The sequence below is a fragment of the Globicephala melas genome, chromosome 3 (assembly GCF_963455315.2).
Source record: "Globicephala melas chromosome 3, mGloMel1.2, whole genome shotgun sequence".
Classification (NCBI taxonomy): Eukaryota; Metazoa; Chordata; class Mammalia; order Artiodactyla; family Delphinidae; genus Globicephala; species Globicephala melas.
This window is the reverse complement of record NC_083316.1, coordinates 122,712,099-122,729,567: the sequence shown is the minus strand read 5'-3', so window position 1 is coordinate 122,729,567 and position 17,469 is coordinate 122,712,099. Positions and strand designations below refer to the sequence as shown.

At 44.2% G+C, this 17,469-nt stretch overlaps 1 protein-coding gene across 5 annotated transcripts in view; it reads left to right on the top strand.

Moving 5' to 3' along the window:
* PPP2R2B (protein phosphatase 2 regulatory subunit Bbeta) overlaps window positions 1–17,469 on the top strand; it is a 455,567-nt gene that overhangs the window by 355,393 nt on the left and 82,705 nt on the right. For all 5 annotated transcript variants that reach the window (XM_060296398.1, XM_060296401.1, XM_060296400.1 and 2 more), the window contains one exon: window positions 1,158–1,270. In XM_060296398.1, coding sequence (XP_060152381.1) covers window positions 1,158–1,270 — 113 coding nt within the window. The remainder of the gene's footprint in view (window positions 1–1,157; window positions 1,271–17,469) is intronic.

Here is a 17,469-nt window from a genome sequence, read left to right as displayed (position 1 = left end):
CTCACCCCTGTTGTATTGCTGTAGAGAATGACAGGGGTCACCAAGTGGTGTAGAGTCCTGGGACAGTACAGAACTGAGAAAGGTCATTTCCAGCTGGGGACTCAGAAAAGAGACTGCAAGGGGAAAGCATTTGGATGAATCTCCTTCTCATTTTACTTCCCCGAGTACCGCTAACAAGATGCACTGTGTAAATGAGATGCATTCATTCATCCAACTCCTATTTCTTGAACATCCACTATGCCCCAGGCACTGTTGTAGGTGCTGGAGATACAGTGAGGAACAAGACAGACCGAATCCCTGCCTCCAATGATATTTAAATTACTGTGAGGGAGACGAGATAATTAAATTGCCAGAGAGTGAAACGTACTCTGAATAAAAATAAAGCAGGAAGAGGGGATACAGAACGGTGAGGAAAACATCTTTCTGTAGGTTGGTTAGGAAAGACCCCCTCTGAGGTTGGGACATAAACAGAGGAGAGCAAAGTGAAGGAACAAATCTTGTGAAAAAGAGGGTAAAGGGCTTTCCTGGCAGGAGGAGCAGCTAGTGCAAAAGTCCTGAGGCTGGAGTGGGATTTACCTATACAAGGAGCTGTAAGGAAACCGGGTGGCAGGAGCACAGGAAGTGGCAGGGAGTGGGGTAGACAATGAGATCATAAAGTGTGAGGACGTAGAGGTGCAGGTCACGGAGGGCTTTTCAGGTCATGTGGTGGGATGCTGAAATGAGGATAATAATTGGACCTACATCTCAGGGTTATTGTGAATATTAAGTAAATTCTCCATGGAAAGCGCTAACATGGTTACATCGTTAATTCTACGTATGTTGCGACTACTCTTATTCAGTGTTCAGGATATATTATTGAATGATAAAATTTAAATGTAAGCTATAGATTTAACAGCCCATTGTCAGGGAAACCGTTTGTCTCAGCACAATAAATGTTTTCATTTTGAAACATGAGCTCTGCCTTCAGAGGCCTTGAGATTTATGCACTGAAGCCCTTGACATGAGCCAGTTTCCCTAGCAGTCCCTTCCATCGTGACCATCACCTCTCCCTGCAACCGCCCCCAACTGGGTCCCGCAAAAAAAAAAAAAAAAAAAAAAGACTCCTTTACCAGTTTCCTCTCACCGTCATTTTGATTTCCTCTGGTTGCCCTCCGCAGATAAAACTGTGAAGCTGTGGAAAGTCAGCGAGCGTGATAAAAGGCCGGAAGGCTACAACCTGAAAGATGAGGAGGGCCGGCTGCGGGATCCTGCCACCATCACCACCTTGCGGGTGAGCCCAATGGCTGGTTTTCCACCTTCTTTCAGTTTCCTTGGCAACCAAGGTCAGGGGAAGTGGAGGGGAAGTTTGGCTGCGTGCTGACTGCTGCTATAGGTTGCCCCTCTCAGGTGTGAGGGAGGGAGGTCAAGCAGAGGCCCCGCCTACGTGAGTTTCTGGTGGTAGGTGAAGGAACAGGACAGGCACCAACCTCTGATGACTATAAATCCACGTTTCCTTTTGCCCCTGAGGACTTACCTGCAGGGTCACTGCCATGCATTACTATGTTCTTAGCCTCTGTCTGTTTGCATCATCTAACATGTCTTGAGCACCTTCAAGGTACAGGCATGGAACTCCCCAGATAGGAAGTTGGAGTCTTGTGATTCGGAACATGAACTTCTGAATCAAACAGGCCTGGGTTCAAATTCTGCCACTTACCAGACTATTACAAAGTCACTCCCTTTTTTGAACTTCTGTCGTGCAAGTTATTTTTAGTTTCTCCATCTGCAAAACAGTGAACCTAGTACCTTACTGTGTGTGGGTTTCTGAGGCTAAAATGCAGTGAGGATGAAAAGCCCTTATTCCATGGCTGGTACTCAAGAAGTGATCTCTACTATTAGTCTTGGTAGCTTCCTTCCTGCTGTCCAGAAAAGCACAGTCTGGTAAGGAAAGAGGATGGGTAGGACTAATATGCAAATGTTTATGACAGTAACTAGAGTAAGATAAATGCAATGAGAGTCAGAGAGTTGCAGTTTGATTGAAGGAGGGAGAAATTATATTTGGTTCTGGGAGTTTGGGATATGTCTGTTAGGGAAATGGTGTTAGAAATGGATTTCTAAAAGCAGACTTTTAAAGGAAGGCTCTCCAGATAGAGATTAAAATGATTTGGGACTGGGTGATGAGTTTAGTTTTGGAGTGTTCATTGTGAACGGTAAAGCCAGGCACATGTTGGGACCAGCCCTGGCCCCTAGCCACTTCCAGAACTGGGTAAAATATGTGCTTTCAGATGCCAGCAGCTCTACTGAAAACCAAAAACTGCGAAGAGACACTGAAGTATCAATACCTGTGGGGAAAAGAGGTTGTCGTCCTATGTTTAGAGGCAAATGTGGGAATTGAATGATCATCGTGTGCCTGATTAGCTGGCTTGTTGGTTTGTTCATTCATTCATTCATTTGTTCATCTGTTTATTCAGCAGATGCTTTTTGAGCACAGACTCTTTGCGGCCCATAATGCTAGGCTGTCGTGTGTGTACCCAGTAGTAGTGGGTACCTGGTCTTCTACTGAGCTTCTTCTGGGCCAACGAGCATTGGCTGCTCTGTTTCCTCTCGTCCGCCTATGCCTTCAACCTGGAGAACAACCGTACAAGTTTACCTTATCAGACTGGGTCGATGCTCTAAATGCTCAGAGGTTTTGAGACTGGAGGAGAGAACCGTGAAGAGTATGAACATTGAGTCACTCTGTCCTGGGTTAGAATTCTGGCTCCATTCCTTTCTGGATGGTGGCCTTGGACACATTACTTAAAGTCTTTGTGCCTCCCGTGTCACGTCTGCACAACAGGGATGAGGGATGGTCGCTACTTCCTGGGATTGTTGTGAAGATTCAGTACAGTATTGTGTGTGATAGAGAGCTTAGCCTGTGTAGTGTCTCACTCAGAGAAAGCGCTCAGTGATATTAGTTCCTGCTGATGGTTTCTAGTCTTGCTCTCATCATCATCATTTTCATGACTGTTATTCCCCCCTAGTGATAGTAGGCCTATGTGTTTGAGAAAATTCCCATTTTTCTCTTCATACACTTTTTATACTCTTGTATTCACTCCTCAAGCTATTCACTGATGTCTACCAAGTGGCAAGCACAGTACTGGTGATACAAAAGGAACAAGGTAGTCTTTCACCCCTCCGGACTTTGCAATCGTATGGAGAAAACAGATGGCTTAGGCACCACTGGGGAGTTTATAACGTGAACTTCTGCCCAGATGTTACCTTGCTCTTGTTTGCTATGTGGATGGAATTTCTCAGGTGCCATCTCTAGTCCCCACTATGAATTCCAGTTGTCCATGCATCCAGTGGGATTTTGTATACTTGTATTTAGCCCCCGGGAGGATGTCATTCCCATGATGAAGAAGAGAGAAGGACTCTATGTAAGCTCCATTAGAACAGAGGTTGTCCCCAAAGTGACACAGTGATGTTATGAAGTGGACTTGTACATGTCAAACATGGAAGGAGGCCCTGAGGAGTGGCTGGGACTTAGAAAACCCCAGTTCTGGTTCTTGCGTCCTTATTAAGCATCTGTGACCCTGGGCCAGTGAATCTCATTTCTTCTCTCCGTGCTTAGTTTCTAAGCAACTGAGCAGAGGACTGGACAAAGTCAGTGGTTCTGCAACCATGGGTGCCAGTTACAAATGCAGATTCCCAGGATGCAGCCTCAGTGATTCTCTTCAGCAAGTTGCGTGGTCCAGAGGGATCTGCATTTTTATCCTGAGCCCCTGGTGGTTGAGACGAAGGGATCTGTTATCCCTGGACTCTTATCATCTCTAAGGCTCCTCCACGCTCTGGTTTTTATGAGCCTCTGTTACTTTTCAGTCATTTCAAGTTATTGTACCAGCTCATGAGACACATTTGCTATCATATTGTAAAACTCGTATCTGATTTCATCTCGTCTACCTTCCTAGGCTTTCAAGTATCCTCATTTCAGTGTAAACATCCACACTCCAGTGTTCTTTCAGTGCAAACACTGAAAAGGCCAGCCTGCTTTCTCTTTGATCCCAGTGGTAGAAGAAGAACCAGGCAACCCTGAAAAACAGTTTCAGAACAATGACTCCAAACAGAGAATGAGCTGATGTGATATTAATCAGACCATAATTTACTAACATGCTCTGCTCTTGACATTTGCATCGCCAGCAATTGTGGCTTTTTTTTCCTTCCCTGTACTAGGTACTTCCCTGTACTAGTACCTAGGTTTCCTTCCCTGTACTAGTACCTAGTTTCCTTCGCTGTACTAGGTACTTCCCTGTACTAGTACCTAGGTACTAGGTACAGGTACTTCCCTGTACCTCTCGTACACTTCATAGTTTCCAGTTCTACGTGGATCTTGAAAGTGAGAATGTTTAATAATACCCAACAGCTAATTAATCCTCACTGAGTAATGAACCTGTTCTGTTTCAGTGCTGGGAGGTTCAGCTTTTCAAAGTACGAATGTGGTTGTTTTTTTTCCTTTTTTCATGCAAGATAGCCTTTCAAATCCAATCACTCATTACCCAGAGAGACTTTGAGAAGCACTTCTATGGACACTACATCTCCTGCTTAATATTATAACATTCAAAGCAATAATCGTGATGATAGTTTAATAATAACACCTTATAAGCTGTAAAATACCTTTTTGTGTGTGTGTGTGGTACACGGGCCTCTCACTGTTGTGGCCTCTCCCATTGCGGAGCACAGGCTCCAGACGCGCAGGTTCAGCAGCTATGGCTCACGGGCCTAGCCATTCTGCGGCATGTGGGATCTTCCCAGACGGGGACACGAACCCACATCCCCTGCATCGGCAGGCGGGCTCTCAACCACTGCGCCATCAGGGAAGCCCTGTAAAATACCATTTTTATCACAAAGTGTTTACTTACTTAATTCCCTGATTCATCTTCAGACCAGCCAAGTAGGAAGGCAGGTGAAGATGCTGGAATCTAGTATTTACTGTGCATTTACTATCTGCCATGCACCATGCTGCACACTGTATCTGCATTGGCCACTTCATGAGGTACAGTTCACTGTTAAATACCCATTGAACAGATGCGCTTCACAGAGTTTCAGTGAGATGCCCAAGATCATGCTAAGCATCAAACCTTGATCTATGGGACCCTGAGCCCTTCAACCTGATGCTGCCTCAGAGAGGGAAAATGACTTGCCCAGTGTTTGTCAACTGCTTGTTCCAGAGCTGGGATTGAAAATCAAGAGCTGTGGCTCTTCAACTTGGACACATACATTGGGCATTTTAAATGCTTTTCTTAATAATTAGTGCCATTATTATTCTAGGTCAGGGTGTATGCATGTGTCTCTCTCTCCCTCCCTCCCCCTCCCTCCCTTTTTCTCTCTCACCAACACATTCACACACGGAGTTTCCAGACCTCTGACCTCTGACCTCACCTTGAGGTCTTATGTACTTCCACTTAGCAAGATTCTCCATGCCCTTCTTTCCAACCTCCCAATACCCACAGCTAAGAAGACCTCAGAGCCCTTTCTTGGCAACGGAAACCCACGGTTCGTGTAACTTAATCAGCCCGGGAGGGGAGATGGGTGGTGAGAAGTCATACCTAGCGTACTTATCTGTGCAGAATGAGCCTGGAGTTACTATTTCCCTCGTTAGGATTGGCTGCCAGCGCCCTGGGAACCTAGGCCAGGTGGAAATGTGCTTTTGAACCAGTTACAGAAGAGTTACACAGAGTCTGTCTGGAAGGTGTGAGCTTCCAACCTGTGACACCATAACTCCCCAAAATGAAGGGGATGTAATGAACTCAGGTTTTCTAATGGATATTCCTTACAGCTAATATTAATAACAATAATAGCCACATTTTTGAGTGCTTCCTATATGCCAGGTGCTGGATTGTGTACCCTTATATCATTCTGTCCTAACAGTAACTCTCTCGGGTTCGGTTATCCTCTCTGGATCAGGCAAAGCCTCCCTCCCTCCTTTCATTTAAGTCTCTGCTTACGTGCCACCTTCTCAGAGAAGCTCTCCTAGAATCCTGTAGGGGAAGTAGCACACTCACATCTTCCCGTTCACTCTCGGTGTCCTTACCCTGCCCCTTTATTCTTAACTTTCCTCCTGGCCAGATGTATCATTAGTCCACTGTCGGCCTCCCCTCCCCCTCCCCTGAAATGTAAGCTCCGTGAAAGCAGGAACCACGCGTCTCCTCTCCTGTAGCTCCGGCACATGGTAGGTATTCAGGGTATGTTTGTCAAATGAATAGATTACAGAGAAGTGGAAACTGAGTTTCAGAGTAGACAAGTGGTTGTTTGCTCCAAGATCTCATGGCTAGAAAGTGGTGGGGCTGGGATTCAAACCTAATCCATCTGACCCCAAATCTGACGCTTTTCTTTATGATTCCCTACAGCTACATCCTAAGAAAATACTAATTCATGATTGCAGAGCAGGGCAATTTCATTATCAGTGTCTCTCGGAATTCTTCGGCAAAGCTTTCTTAGTGTAGGAGCTAGATTTTGGGCGGAGTGGACGGCGAGGGTGAGGGCTGCAAAGGCTTTTCTGCCATTGAGCACACAATGGATGCACTATATTTTAGAGAAAAGATTCAATTATATCATGTTTTTACACACATGCCTTCTGCCGGTGACTGCTTCTGTCTTTCTGTCAGCTCAGGACACACACATTCTTGTGACTTTCCTGTGATTTTTCCACCTAGAATGACCCTGATGTTTACACATCCCACTGATGGCAGTTTAGACACCCTCCTAGCCACAGTCTGAGACACCATGGCAAATCGACATGAGCGTTCACCAGCTCCAAATTCTGAAGGGAACTTCTTGAGGATTATTGCCAGCAGGTCATGGGATTAGACAGCTTGGCTAAACACACTTTTTTCCCCAAAATGATCGTTTTTGTGAAACAACTAGTTTAACTGCCTGATCTGTTTTCTAGAGAACTGATTAAACAGACCACTGGTTTAAGTTTACCAATAAAAGCAACTACATTGATTCAGCCCTTCCTAGGGACAGACTCCACACTGAGCAGTTTTCTGTATATTTTATAGTTGGTTCTTCATCACAATCCTATGGCTTATGCATCATGCCCATTTTATAGGTGTGTAAACAGAGGATCGGGGAGGTAAGCACTGGCTTAAGACCTCACAGATAATAAGTGGCAAAGCCAAGAACGGACCCCAGGTCTATCTGACCCCACAGCTCCTGCCCTTCACCATCATCCAGGACTATTTATTGCATGGTCCTTGATCTAGACAATGAGGATAATAGCATCTGACACGTAGAACTTTTCAATGTATTTTTTATCCTACTTATTGAGTGCCTTCTATGCACCAGGCAACGTGCGAAGTACATACTACAGAGCGGGTCTTACAAAGATGAGTGAAACATGCTCTGTGTCCTCCAGGGGCCAGGAGGGGAATGTTGCAAGTCGCTGCAACATGAAATTAATTCAAGCAGTGGTTCTCAAACCACAGTGCCCTCACAGTCTCCTGGGATGCATTTTAGAACACAGGCACTGGCCTCATCACTAGGGATTCTGGTTTAGAAGGTCTGAGTTGTACCCAATAACATCACTGACCAGATCCCCCTTAGAAAATCCCCGGGTGATTCTGACACAGGTGATCCCTGGGCCCAACTTTGAGAAACACCGGATCGGGTAAGTGTCCCGAGAAAAGCACAGAAGATTGCCATAGCGCTTCAGAGGGAGAACAGAAAGAGAGAGCTATAGGACCAGGAAGGAATTTTCAACATGCATCTTGAGGGATAGATGGCCTTTCATGCTGGGGGGGGGGGGTGTCTTATTTAATGCCCCCAAGGATCTTGGGGGGCAAGTAGGACATGAATTGCTTTTCCCTATTTCTGGTGATCTGGATGTGATTATCCCCATTAAGAAAAGAGGAAACTGAGGCTCTGAGAGGCAGAACCGAGAATGAAATGTGTTCGGTCTAGACACAGCCTTTGTGTTTTTTGCTGCCTCCGTGGTGACCGTGTGATAAGGCTCACTCCAGGAGAATGGGTAATCCCAGGCCAGTAACAGGGCAAATTACTGGTTGAGTCAGGCTCGGCCATCACTGCCTTAGGTTTTCATTTTGGGCTTCTGCTCGACAACGGAGGCCTCTTAGGACACAGATACAGTCTTCCCGTACCCATTTTTAATTTTTCTAGACTTCATTTTATGATGTATTGATGCTCTAGGGGCTTCATAGCCAATGCTTTTACAGCTTCAGCTTTCCTTTCCTTATATTTGTTGCAAATAAAAATGAAGTGTTTAGCTACTGCAGTGCAAAATCAATCAAGGCTACTCCATATTCACACGCTCGCAGTGGCACCCGGATGGCCCCTGGATTAGATTAACTTTGTGAATGTGTCACTCTGGTGTGGGTAATTTCTCCACCTCCACTCCATCCCTTCCCCCTCCTGTCTCAGCGAGGGGATATTGCAATCCCCCATTGATTGACTACCGCACAAGTGAATGCTGGCATGTGATGTGTGTAACTCAGCAGGACGCACAGACTCTGTGTTTATGAAAATAAATAATAATTTCTGTTATCGTTATTGATGGCCATCATTATCTGATTCTATCAGTCTGTGTCATGGGGTTTCATGTATGGGATCAGAAAGCACTCCACAGGAACCCCGGGCACTACCCTCACCACCAAGCCTCAGTGTGTTGACATGTTTTGCCTTTTAGGGGTGACACTTGTGGATGTCCCTGTTCTTAGGCTAATATTCAGTGAGACAACATTAGTTGGGTTCAATGTGAGGCAAAGGAACTAACTGAAATAATAATAAAAGCAGCGGACATGGATTAGCATTTGCTCTGTTCCAGGGACGCTCCGTATGTTGGCTCATTTATTCTTCAAGATAAACCTATGATGAAGGTAATAAACCTCATTTCAGAGATGCGAGAACCAAAGCCAGAGAGGTTAAACAGCCCGCCTGAGGTCAGATGCTAGTAAGTGGTAGTACTTGGACTTGAATCCATGGCTTTATTTTTTTTTTTTCTTCTATTTTTTGGCCATGCCGCACAGCATGTGAGATCTTAGTTGCCTGATCAGGGATCGAACCCGTGCCCACTGCAGTGGAAGCATGGCGACTTAACCACTGGACCACCAAGGAAGTCCCTGAATTCATGTCTTTATGATTCTAAAATCCATACTACTATCCTACCTCTTGTACTAAATAGAATGCCTGATATATTCATCTGAATATTTGGTATAAACTAAAATATGAGTAAGCAGGGACTAGGGAAGAAACCATGAAGGAGATGGTAGATGCTGCGGGAACCTTGGGCCCAGGTGGGGTTTCCGTTTTGTTTGCGGGGGCGGGGGGGGAAGTGGAGCAGAAAGGATGCGTGGAATTAGATCATGGTTTACCAAATCTGGATGATCCTCAGAGTCTAGAAATGTCTTAAATCATCCCCAGCTGACTGATTCAGAATGTCTAGGCACAGGGCCAAGAGATCTACCCATAGTTCTCAGCCATATCCCACGTAGTTCTGAAGATCAGCTGGGTTTGAGACATTTGACAGATGTGGACATTTGATTCAGAAAGCTGAAGTTACTTACCCAAGGGCTGCAGCTACTAAGGGGCTGAGTCACATTTTTAAAGGGCTAGGGCTCTGACCACATCTCAGCCATCATCTGAAAAATGGAACTCATCCTACATTCTTCCCACAGAGGTCATGCTAATAAAATAGAGTAACGTGTTGACAGTACTGGTGTGATGCCTTACGATTGTCAGATGCTCGCTATATGTTATTACCTTTCTCCTCTTCCTTCCCATCTTGTCTTTCACCTGGACAACCAGGAGTTTCAGGAAAGTCTGATGAATATATGGAAAAAGTTCAAAGCAGCATTATGTTTTGATACTAGTGAATCCAGCAATCCATTCTGCTTTATTTTGAATGTGTGTTTGCCCTGGCCCTCCAAAGCTGCCTTGGATTCAGAATATTTTCACTGACAAGAAGATATTTTCTTTCATCTCAAAGCTACCTTCGTTGTGCTGCATTTACCATGTAGTAATTAGATCCAAGATAAATGTAAATATAAGCAGAATCCTATACCTGTCTTAAGAGCAAGTTCTCTTTGTCTCTTGCTCCCAACCCCTTTGGAAGGCAGCCATGGCTTCTCGAATGTGATAGGAACTAGTAAATGACACTCCCCACAGGTACACTCAATGACAGTGGGAAGCTGAGAAGTCCACGAGTACCAGAAGAAGAAAAGGATCATGTTAGAGAAGAAAATCTCGATGTTTCCATGGTCTCTGGTGCAGTTTATCTTGAGAATCCCTGGGCAGGAGGCACAGTATTCTAGACTATGACCCATTCTCTCTTCCTAACTTTGGTCATTAAATGGTCTGAATTTTGGAGATGTGGGTCGGTTGGTCAGGCCGGGGCAGGTTGCCAACCTTTTCCAGGCTTTGCAAGCAAGGATCTTGTCATTGGGTCAAACCTAATTCACACTGACCCAGATGGATTTTTCTCAAAAGAGAAGTTATTAGAATGATTTTCTCCATCTTTTCCTTTAAAGGGCTCTCTGTATACTTTTAAAGTAAATGGAAAATCCAGGGCATAATTGGATGATTCGAGGAAGAAACGTATCTCCATTTTCTGAATCTTTCAGATGGAATTATCTGAATTATGAGTGTCATGGGAAAGACATTGTCCCCAGACCAGGTCCTGGCTCTCCAATGTGAGCTCACTTTTGCTTGAGTAAGAGGTGTGAGGTCCAGCCCCTGAAACTACACATGCATGTGTATGCGTGTGCAGGCGTGCACACGGCACAAAGTACCAAGAAGCCCATTGTTCAGGAAACCTTAGAATGTTAACATAGCCTAGAGCTGGTTTATAGTATTTGTTTTTCAATTGGGCTTATTTAAATAGAGATCAAAAATATGAGCCTGGGTCCCTTTTGCTACCAAGTTATGCAAAGAACTCATTTGAAATCACAAGAGGAATTCTAAGGCCTCTGCTCATTATACATAAGAGTTTTCTAGAAAATCATTAACACAAAATGGATTTGGAGTCAAGTTCAATAGAAAACAAGATCACTTTGATCTTAGTACATTGCTAACCAGACTTCCACTGGTGCACTGATTTTAAATACCCGTCCTTACCAGAGAAAAAGTTTTAAGTATTTCCCTAGAGGTTAGTGTATATAGGAAGATACTTTCTTTTCTTTGGTGCATAAGTATAAGAAACTGGTTGGACAAAAATAGTTTATAAGGGTAGTTTTATGTTAAAGGAGATTGTTATCAACTGGAAAAAGATTTAATTCTCTGGTTTCCTTAGAATGACTGAGCCAGTAGGAAATGAATTTCTACCGGAAAGGTCCTAGATTTGTATGTAGTTGGATGGAGGAGAGCGGATCACACTCTTGGAATTTGTTGTTTTCATCAGATGATCAGTTGAGCTCATGTTCTTTACCAGAAAAATTGTTAAAAGCGGTTGTAAAAACACACACACATACATGCTCACAAATGTTTCTTGCTCAAGAAAATATGGTAAATCCTAGCTCAAATACATTTAAACAAATTTATTTGCTTTGGGGTTTCTCAAGACCTGTAATATACTAATATACAATATCAAAGTCTAAGAAAAATATAGTGCATGCATTATTTTCCACCAAGCCTAACTGACCATGAAAAACACTTTTCCCAATTTATGGGATTACTGTTCTTTTTAACATTTTACTCAAAACGTGGTCCTTGGCCCAGTGTCGGTCCCCAACAAGATAAAGAGCTTGTACCAGAATATGAATCGTTCACATCACTAATCCACTGTATAGTTCGGCTGACATTTCTTTCTTTCTTTTTTTTTTTTTTTTGCGGTACGCGGGCCTCTCACTGCTGCGGCCTCTCCTGTTGCGGAGCACAGGCTCCGGACGCGCAGGCTCAGCGACCATGGCTCACGGGCCCAACCACTCCGCAGCATGTGGGATCTTCCCGGACCGGGGCGCGAACCCATGTCCCCTGCATTGGCAGGCGGACTCTCAACCACTGCGCCACTAGGGAAGCCCTCAGCTGACACTTTTATTTTCCATAGCAAGACTTTCTCGATGGATGAAGCAGTGCACTGATTCTGGCTTGAGCTCCTTATCTTGTCACGGACAATTAGCAAACAGTTCAGGGATCCGTTATTTTGAGTAGTACAGCGATAGACCTCACTTTGGGAGATGCTGACTGAAGGAATTGGGTCAGGGAACAGGGGTTAGCCTGGCAGCGTTTCCACCCCCATTTTCCTGCCGTCCAGTCTCAGAATCCCATGATGGAGAAAGAGCCTTAACAGAGCCTCCCTCTTGACATACAAGTTCATTAACATTAACGGACAACTTTCTAGTGCCTGACACTATTCCAGGCACTTTGCATGCTTCCTCATTTAATCTTCACCTTAACCCTATCAGCTGAAAACTATTATCGTCATTTCCCAGCTAAGGAAACTGAGCTCCATATGGAGGAAGCAACTAGTGCAAGGTTGTTCGCTAGCAAGTAGCAGAACCAGAGTTCACCCCTGACTGTCTGACTGAAGACCCCCACTCTTAACCACCATGTTGTCTGGACTCCCAATAGCAATGGTTCTCACCCATGTGGGCCAATGTGGGCTTTATCCTATTGTCAGAGACTTCTTGAAACAGAAATGACCCTTTAGCCAATCTGAAAACCATCACTGTTCATAAATGTTTCCTTCTGTGTAAGCTATCATCTATCTAATATGCATCTATTAAAAAAAGGTTCCACATATAGAGAGTCATGTGTGGTCCCTGTCCTCACATGGGGCTTATAATTCAGTGAGGAATTAGCTGGCTACAAGCTTTTATTTGAAAATAGTAACAGCACCAACCTCGTGTCCCCATGCCTGACATCACAGTCAGTCCTGTTATGTATTTAAACACTGCCTCAACCCCTTCTCAACATTTTCTATTCTGCCCTGAGATCCCACTTCCTCTAATTATTTTCAGGAGTTGAGAATTCTGCAACTTTGAGTTAAATGAGGACATTGTCTGTTTAATGCCAGAACATCCAGCCACAAGGTGAAAACTTCATCCAGTTATCCTGCCCTTTCAATTCCAAACACGCAGATGTTTAGAAACTTCTGAAAGCTTGATTTAAAAAAAATAATAATTTGCTTTCCAAATTCAAAGAGCAACTGGGAAAAGCATCCTAAGGAGGGGATATATGAGACTATCAATGCAGACAAGAAAGCAGGTGTTCAGGAGTTGTCGGGTTAGATCCTGAGACAGAAGTGACAAAACAAAGCCACACTTGGTCACCATCATTCCTTCCCATAATAAAGTCATCTCTGCACATGAACTCTCAGAGGGCTGTCACACCAGTCCTGATTAAATGTGCCTTTCCCTACTTGATGGTCAAATCCATGAAGAACATAGGTGCCGCCTAGGTCTCTTGCTTTTTCATTTTTTCACTAATTCCATAGGTATTTATTGAGTATCTACTGTAAGCCAGGCATGGTGATAGGCCCTAGAATTACAGCAGTGAACATGAATGGCACGGTCCCTGCCCATGACCTCATGCCCTCAGTCTCTTTTGGTGGGAAGGCCATGAATCAAATGCCCCTGATGTAAAACTGACCCTGGGATGGGGGCTTCAGAGGTGCATAGGAGAGCAGATGATGGAGGAATTGCTCCATTCAGGAAGCACAGAGAATAATTTCTTGAGCAGTTAATAATAGAGCTGAAGCAGGAGGTAGGTAAGGAGAGGAGAGGGAGGCACCTTCCAGGCAGAGGCAATGCCTTGGACAAAGACCCTGAGGTTGGGAAGTTGCACCAGAGAACAGGCGATGGAACGAAGGCCAAAGTGGCTGGAATGCTGATCCCAGGGGATGTGTAGTACCAGCAAGATGCAGGTGACAAGGCAGCCAGGTTATGGCCATCACAGACCTTGCTAGGGAATTTGCTCTTTCTCCCAAGAGCAATGCAAACCCTTTCTTCTCTGCTCTGGTCATTTTTTGAAACAGCTCTTCTTTCCTCAATAGCTCAATGTTCTGCACCCAAGACAGGATATACACCAAGGCAGAAAAGCTGCCAGCACAACATAGAAAACTCCTGGTGGATATGACTAGTTTACATTCCAGAAGCCAGTGGCATTTGGTCAGTGTGGCCATGTTGCCCGCTAGCCCTTGACTGCCACTGTTTTGATACATGTCAGGGCATGGCCTCCATGGAGCTCCTCCAGTATCAAGGTGTCCTCCCTCCAAGGTGAATCCTCCCATGAGTGATTGAATTGTTTGGAGGGTCATAGAACCTGACAGCTCCCTGTTACACAAAGGAAAAGATAAGCTTCCGATTAGTCCTGGGGCTGGAGGAAGCCAAGATCGAGTGTACCTGTCAGAACTACTAACGGCATATAAATCATTACCTCAATTTCCATGCAAGAATTGGGCCAGAGAGAGAGAAAGCAAGGACTGAGGTTGTGTAGCAGTGCAGAACCATATCAAAGAGCTCTCGCTTGGCACCTAAACAGGATTTGCTCTGCTATCCATGCAGAGAGGACAGGGCCCCATGCCCAGAGGAACGACAGAGACAAATGCCCACTGGCTCTAGGAAGGGGCGAGTTGTTTCCCTGGCATTTCCTAAGGCTTCTATTGCTAATCTAGCAATAGCAGCCACCAAAGGTTTCCCAGACTCTAAAGGGGAGCAAGTTTGGTACTGTGCTTGTTCTCTGTGTGTTCCTAGATTTCCCGATTGTGTAATCACCATAATCATCATTGCTATTGTTGCCATTTTCCTTTCTCGCATTCACTGGGCAGAAATCTCTGAGAGTTAGGGGCCAACAGTGGCTAACCTGCTCTCTTATCATCCAGGATATCAGTGTATTTCTTGGGGGAAAAAAAAGAGCATAAAACTGAAAAATGAATGAAGGACAGGAAGTCAGAAGATGTTCAATACAGATTTAAAAGTTGAAATCGATTGGGCAGTGCCCAAATCCTCACTGCATTTCATGTCCATAAAATACCAAGTAGCTCGCAAAACATGAGAGCCTGGAAGATTCCAGGTGGAGAAGCCCCAGCACAGAGTAAACTCAGACTACTAACTTCTACCACAGACCTCAAGAAACACTCTTTTGTGTTTCATCTGGGCTACTCTAGACAGAGTGAGCAAAACTGTGGAGGAGCTGCTTCATTCTCCAGGATAGACAGAGTTAAATCCGGTTCCCAGAGCTTTTGAAAGGGACTTTGGTCAGTGGCAGTTGTGTGAAAAGGGGGCCAGGTATTTGTCCAGCCCAGATATTCCTGCTGCCAATAACGGAGGATCCTTTCTTCTTTTCCACCCTTTGCGTATTTTAAAGAGAAGCGTATCTTCAAAATTACGACATAACCTGAAATGTGTTGGCTGACAGTTAAAATTCCCTGGGACCTAGAAGAGAAATGCAGTATATTTTATGTGAACAAACCCAAAATGAGTCAGGACAGTACACAAAGAGATACGGGAGCTGAAGGAACAAGTCATATGGATACAGTAAAACAAAAGAATTGCCTGTTTGTTCTGAAGGTGTGAGCAAAATATCCTCATTGCCAGGAGAAACGTGAGGCCAACTTCTTTCCACTTAACCTCTGGTAGGGGAGGAAAGCCCACAGTGGGAACCATTCTGGGAAAGAGTCTAGTGTAGCGGTTAACAGACTTTAAAGGAACAGCTCTGGATTCAAATCCCAGCTCTGTCTTTGTATGGCTTTGGGGTTTTTACTTAAGCTCTCCAAGTATCAGTTTTATCATCAATCAAGTACCTACATCATAGGACTTGTTATCAGAAAAACAATACTAACACAGTATCCAGCATTTAGTAGTGACCGTTCCATAATAGGTAACTAGCTCCAGTTTGGAAATCAAGAAGTCTCAGAACAGAGAGACAACTGGTAGACCCCAGCTGCTGCTTTTGGATAGAAGCATACGGTTCTGTGAGGATAGGTAAGAGGGAAGAGACTTCTAACTTGATCCTATGGTTAGAGTTTATTTGCCTAAGACATATCAACCCTAATGTTTAAGACTCTTTAGTGAATGACACATCTCTGGCCTAAAAGAAATTCCCATTAAAGATTCTTTTTTTCTTTTTTTTAAATTAATTAATTAATTTATTTTTGGCTGTGTTGGGTCTTCATTTCCGTGCGAGGGCTTTCTCCAGTTGCGGCGAGCGGGGGCCACTCTTTATTGCGGTGCGCGGGCCTCTCACTGTCGCGGCCTCTCTTGTTGCGGAGCACAGGCTCCAGGCACGCAGGCTCAGTAGTTGTGGCGCACGGGCCTAGTTGCTCCGTGGCATGTGGGATCCTCCCAGACCAGGGCTCGAACCCGTGTCCCCTGCATTGGCAGGCAGATTCTCAACCACTGTGCCACTAGGGAAGCCCCGCATTAAAGATTCTTAATGAAACTCTGTGAGCAAAGATTAGGAGATACTGGAAAATAAATCATCAATTTGAATCTCTCTGGATAAGTTGAAGTAAGTGTGTTCCCACAGTGCCATACCTGTTTTTGAAGGACCAGTGAACTTTCAAGTTCTCCCTGAGCTAAGAAACTTTATGTGCTTTAGTAGTAACTCCTTTGTAGGGAAGAAGCTGCAGCCACGTCTCAGGTGAGCGGCCTAAGGGGTGGTAGCATCAAGAACTGCCTGTAAAGTTGTTCAAAGTCGACCCAGGACTCTGGTTGCGAATCTTCCTTTAGTTTCTCCGCCTCAGCCTCTAACCGTCAGTCATCAGAAATGCAGTATTTTCTGCCTAGGTCAAAGGATCCACTGTCAGACGTTAGACTCTCTGTCTTTATTTTCCATTAGCAATAAAGAGAAACATTCCAAGCAGGCCACTTTTCCTTAAATAAAAACAACCAAAAGAAGTTCTCTTGATATTTTCTCCTTTGTCTTGATCATTAAAAAAAATTCTATTTTTCTCTTCCAGCACAAGCTTGTTACCAACCTGTCTAACATTTGCAAATTCAAATACAACACTGGATATCAAAATTGACTGTCCAGAAATTTTCCCCTTAATTGGTCTGTTTTTTTTTTTTTTTTTTAATATAAAAAACATTCTGCCAGCATCTGTGGTGAGATAGATTCTGGAAAAACAATGTGCCAGGCCAGATTATCAGGTAGAATTACATTGCTCTCTATTTCTGTTTGATAACAGCACTGTGCCTTTGCATAATTTTTACTGATTATCGGAGGGAAAAAGCCGTAACTCAGGCAGATGAGCTTTATTGGCATTGGTCCCTTCTGGGGAAGAAAAAAAAAAATATGATCAGAAGCATTTGCAAGTGTCGTATATGTTGAGAGATTGAAATTCCAAACAGTCTGTAAACTTAGCTCACCTAAATCTGCAACCTTAAAAAATGAAAATGCCTCTCTGTATTTGGTGTCATAACGCAAGAGCTGGGTTGTCTCCTTTTCTATACTTCAAGACAAAAGAAATTGCATGCCTATAAATATATCTAGAATAGAATGTCACTTTAAATGAAAGAGTTCTCATGAAGGAAAAATAAATCGTTGGGGAGAGTCTTGAGTCAG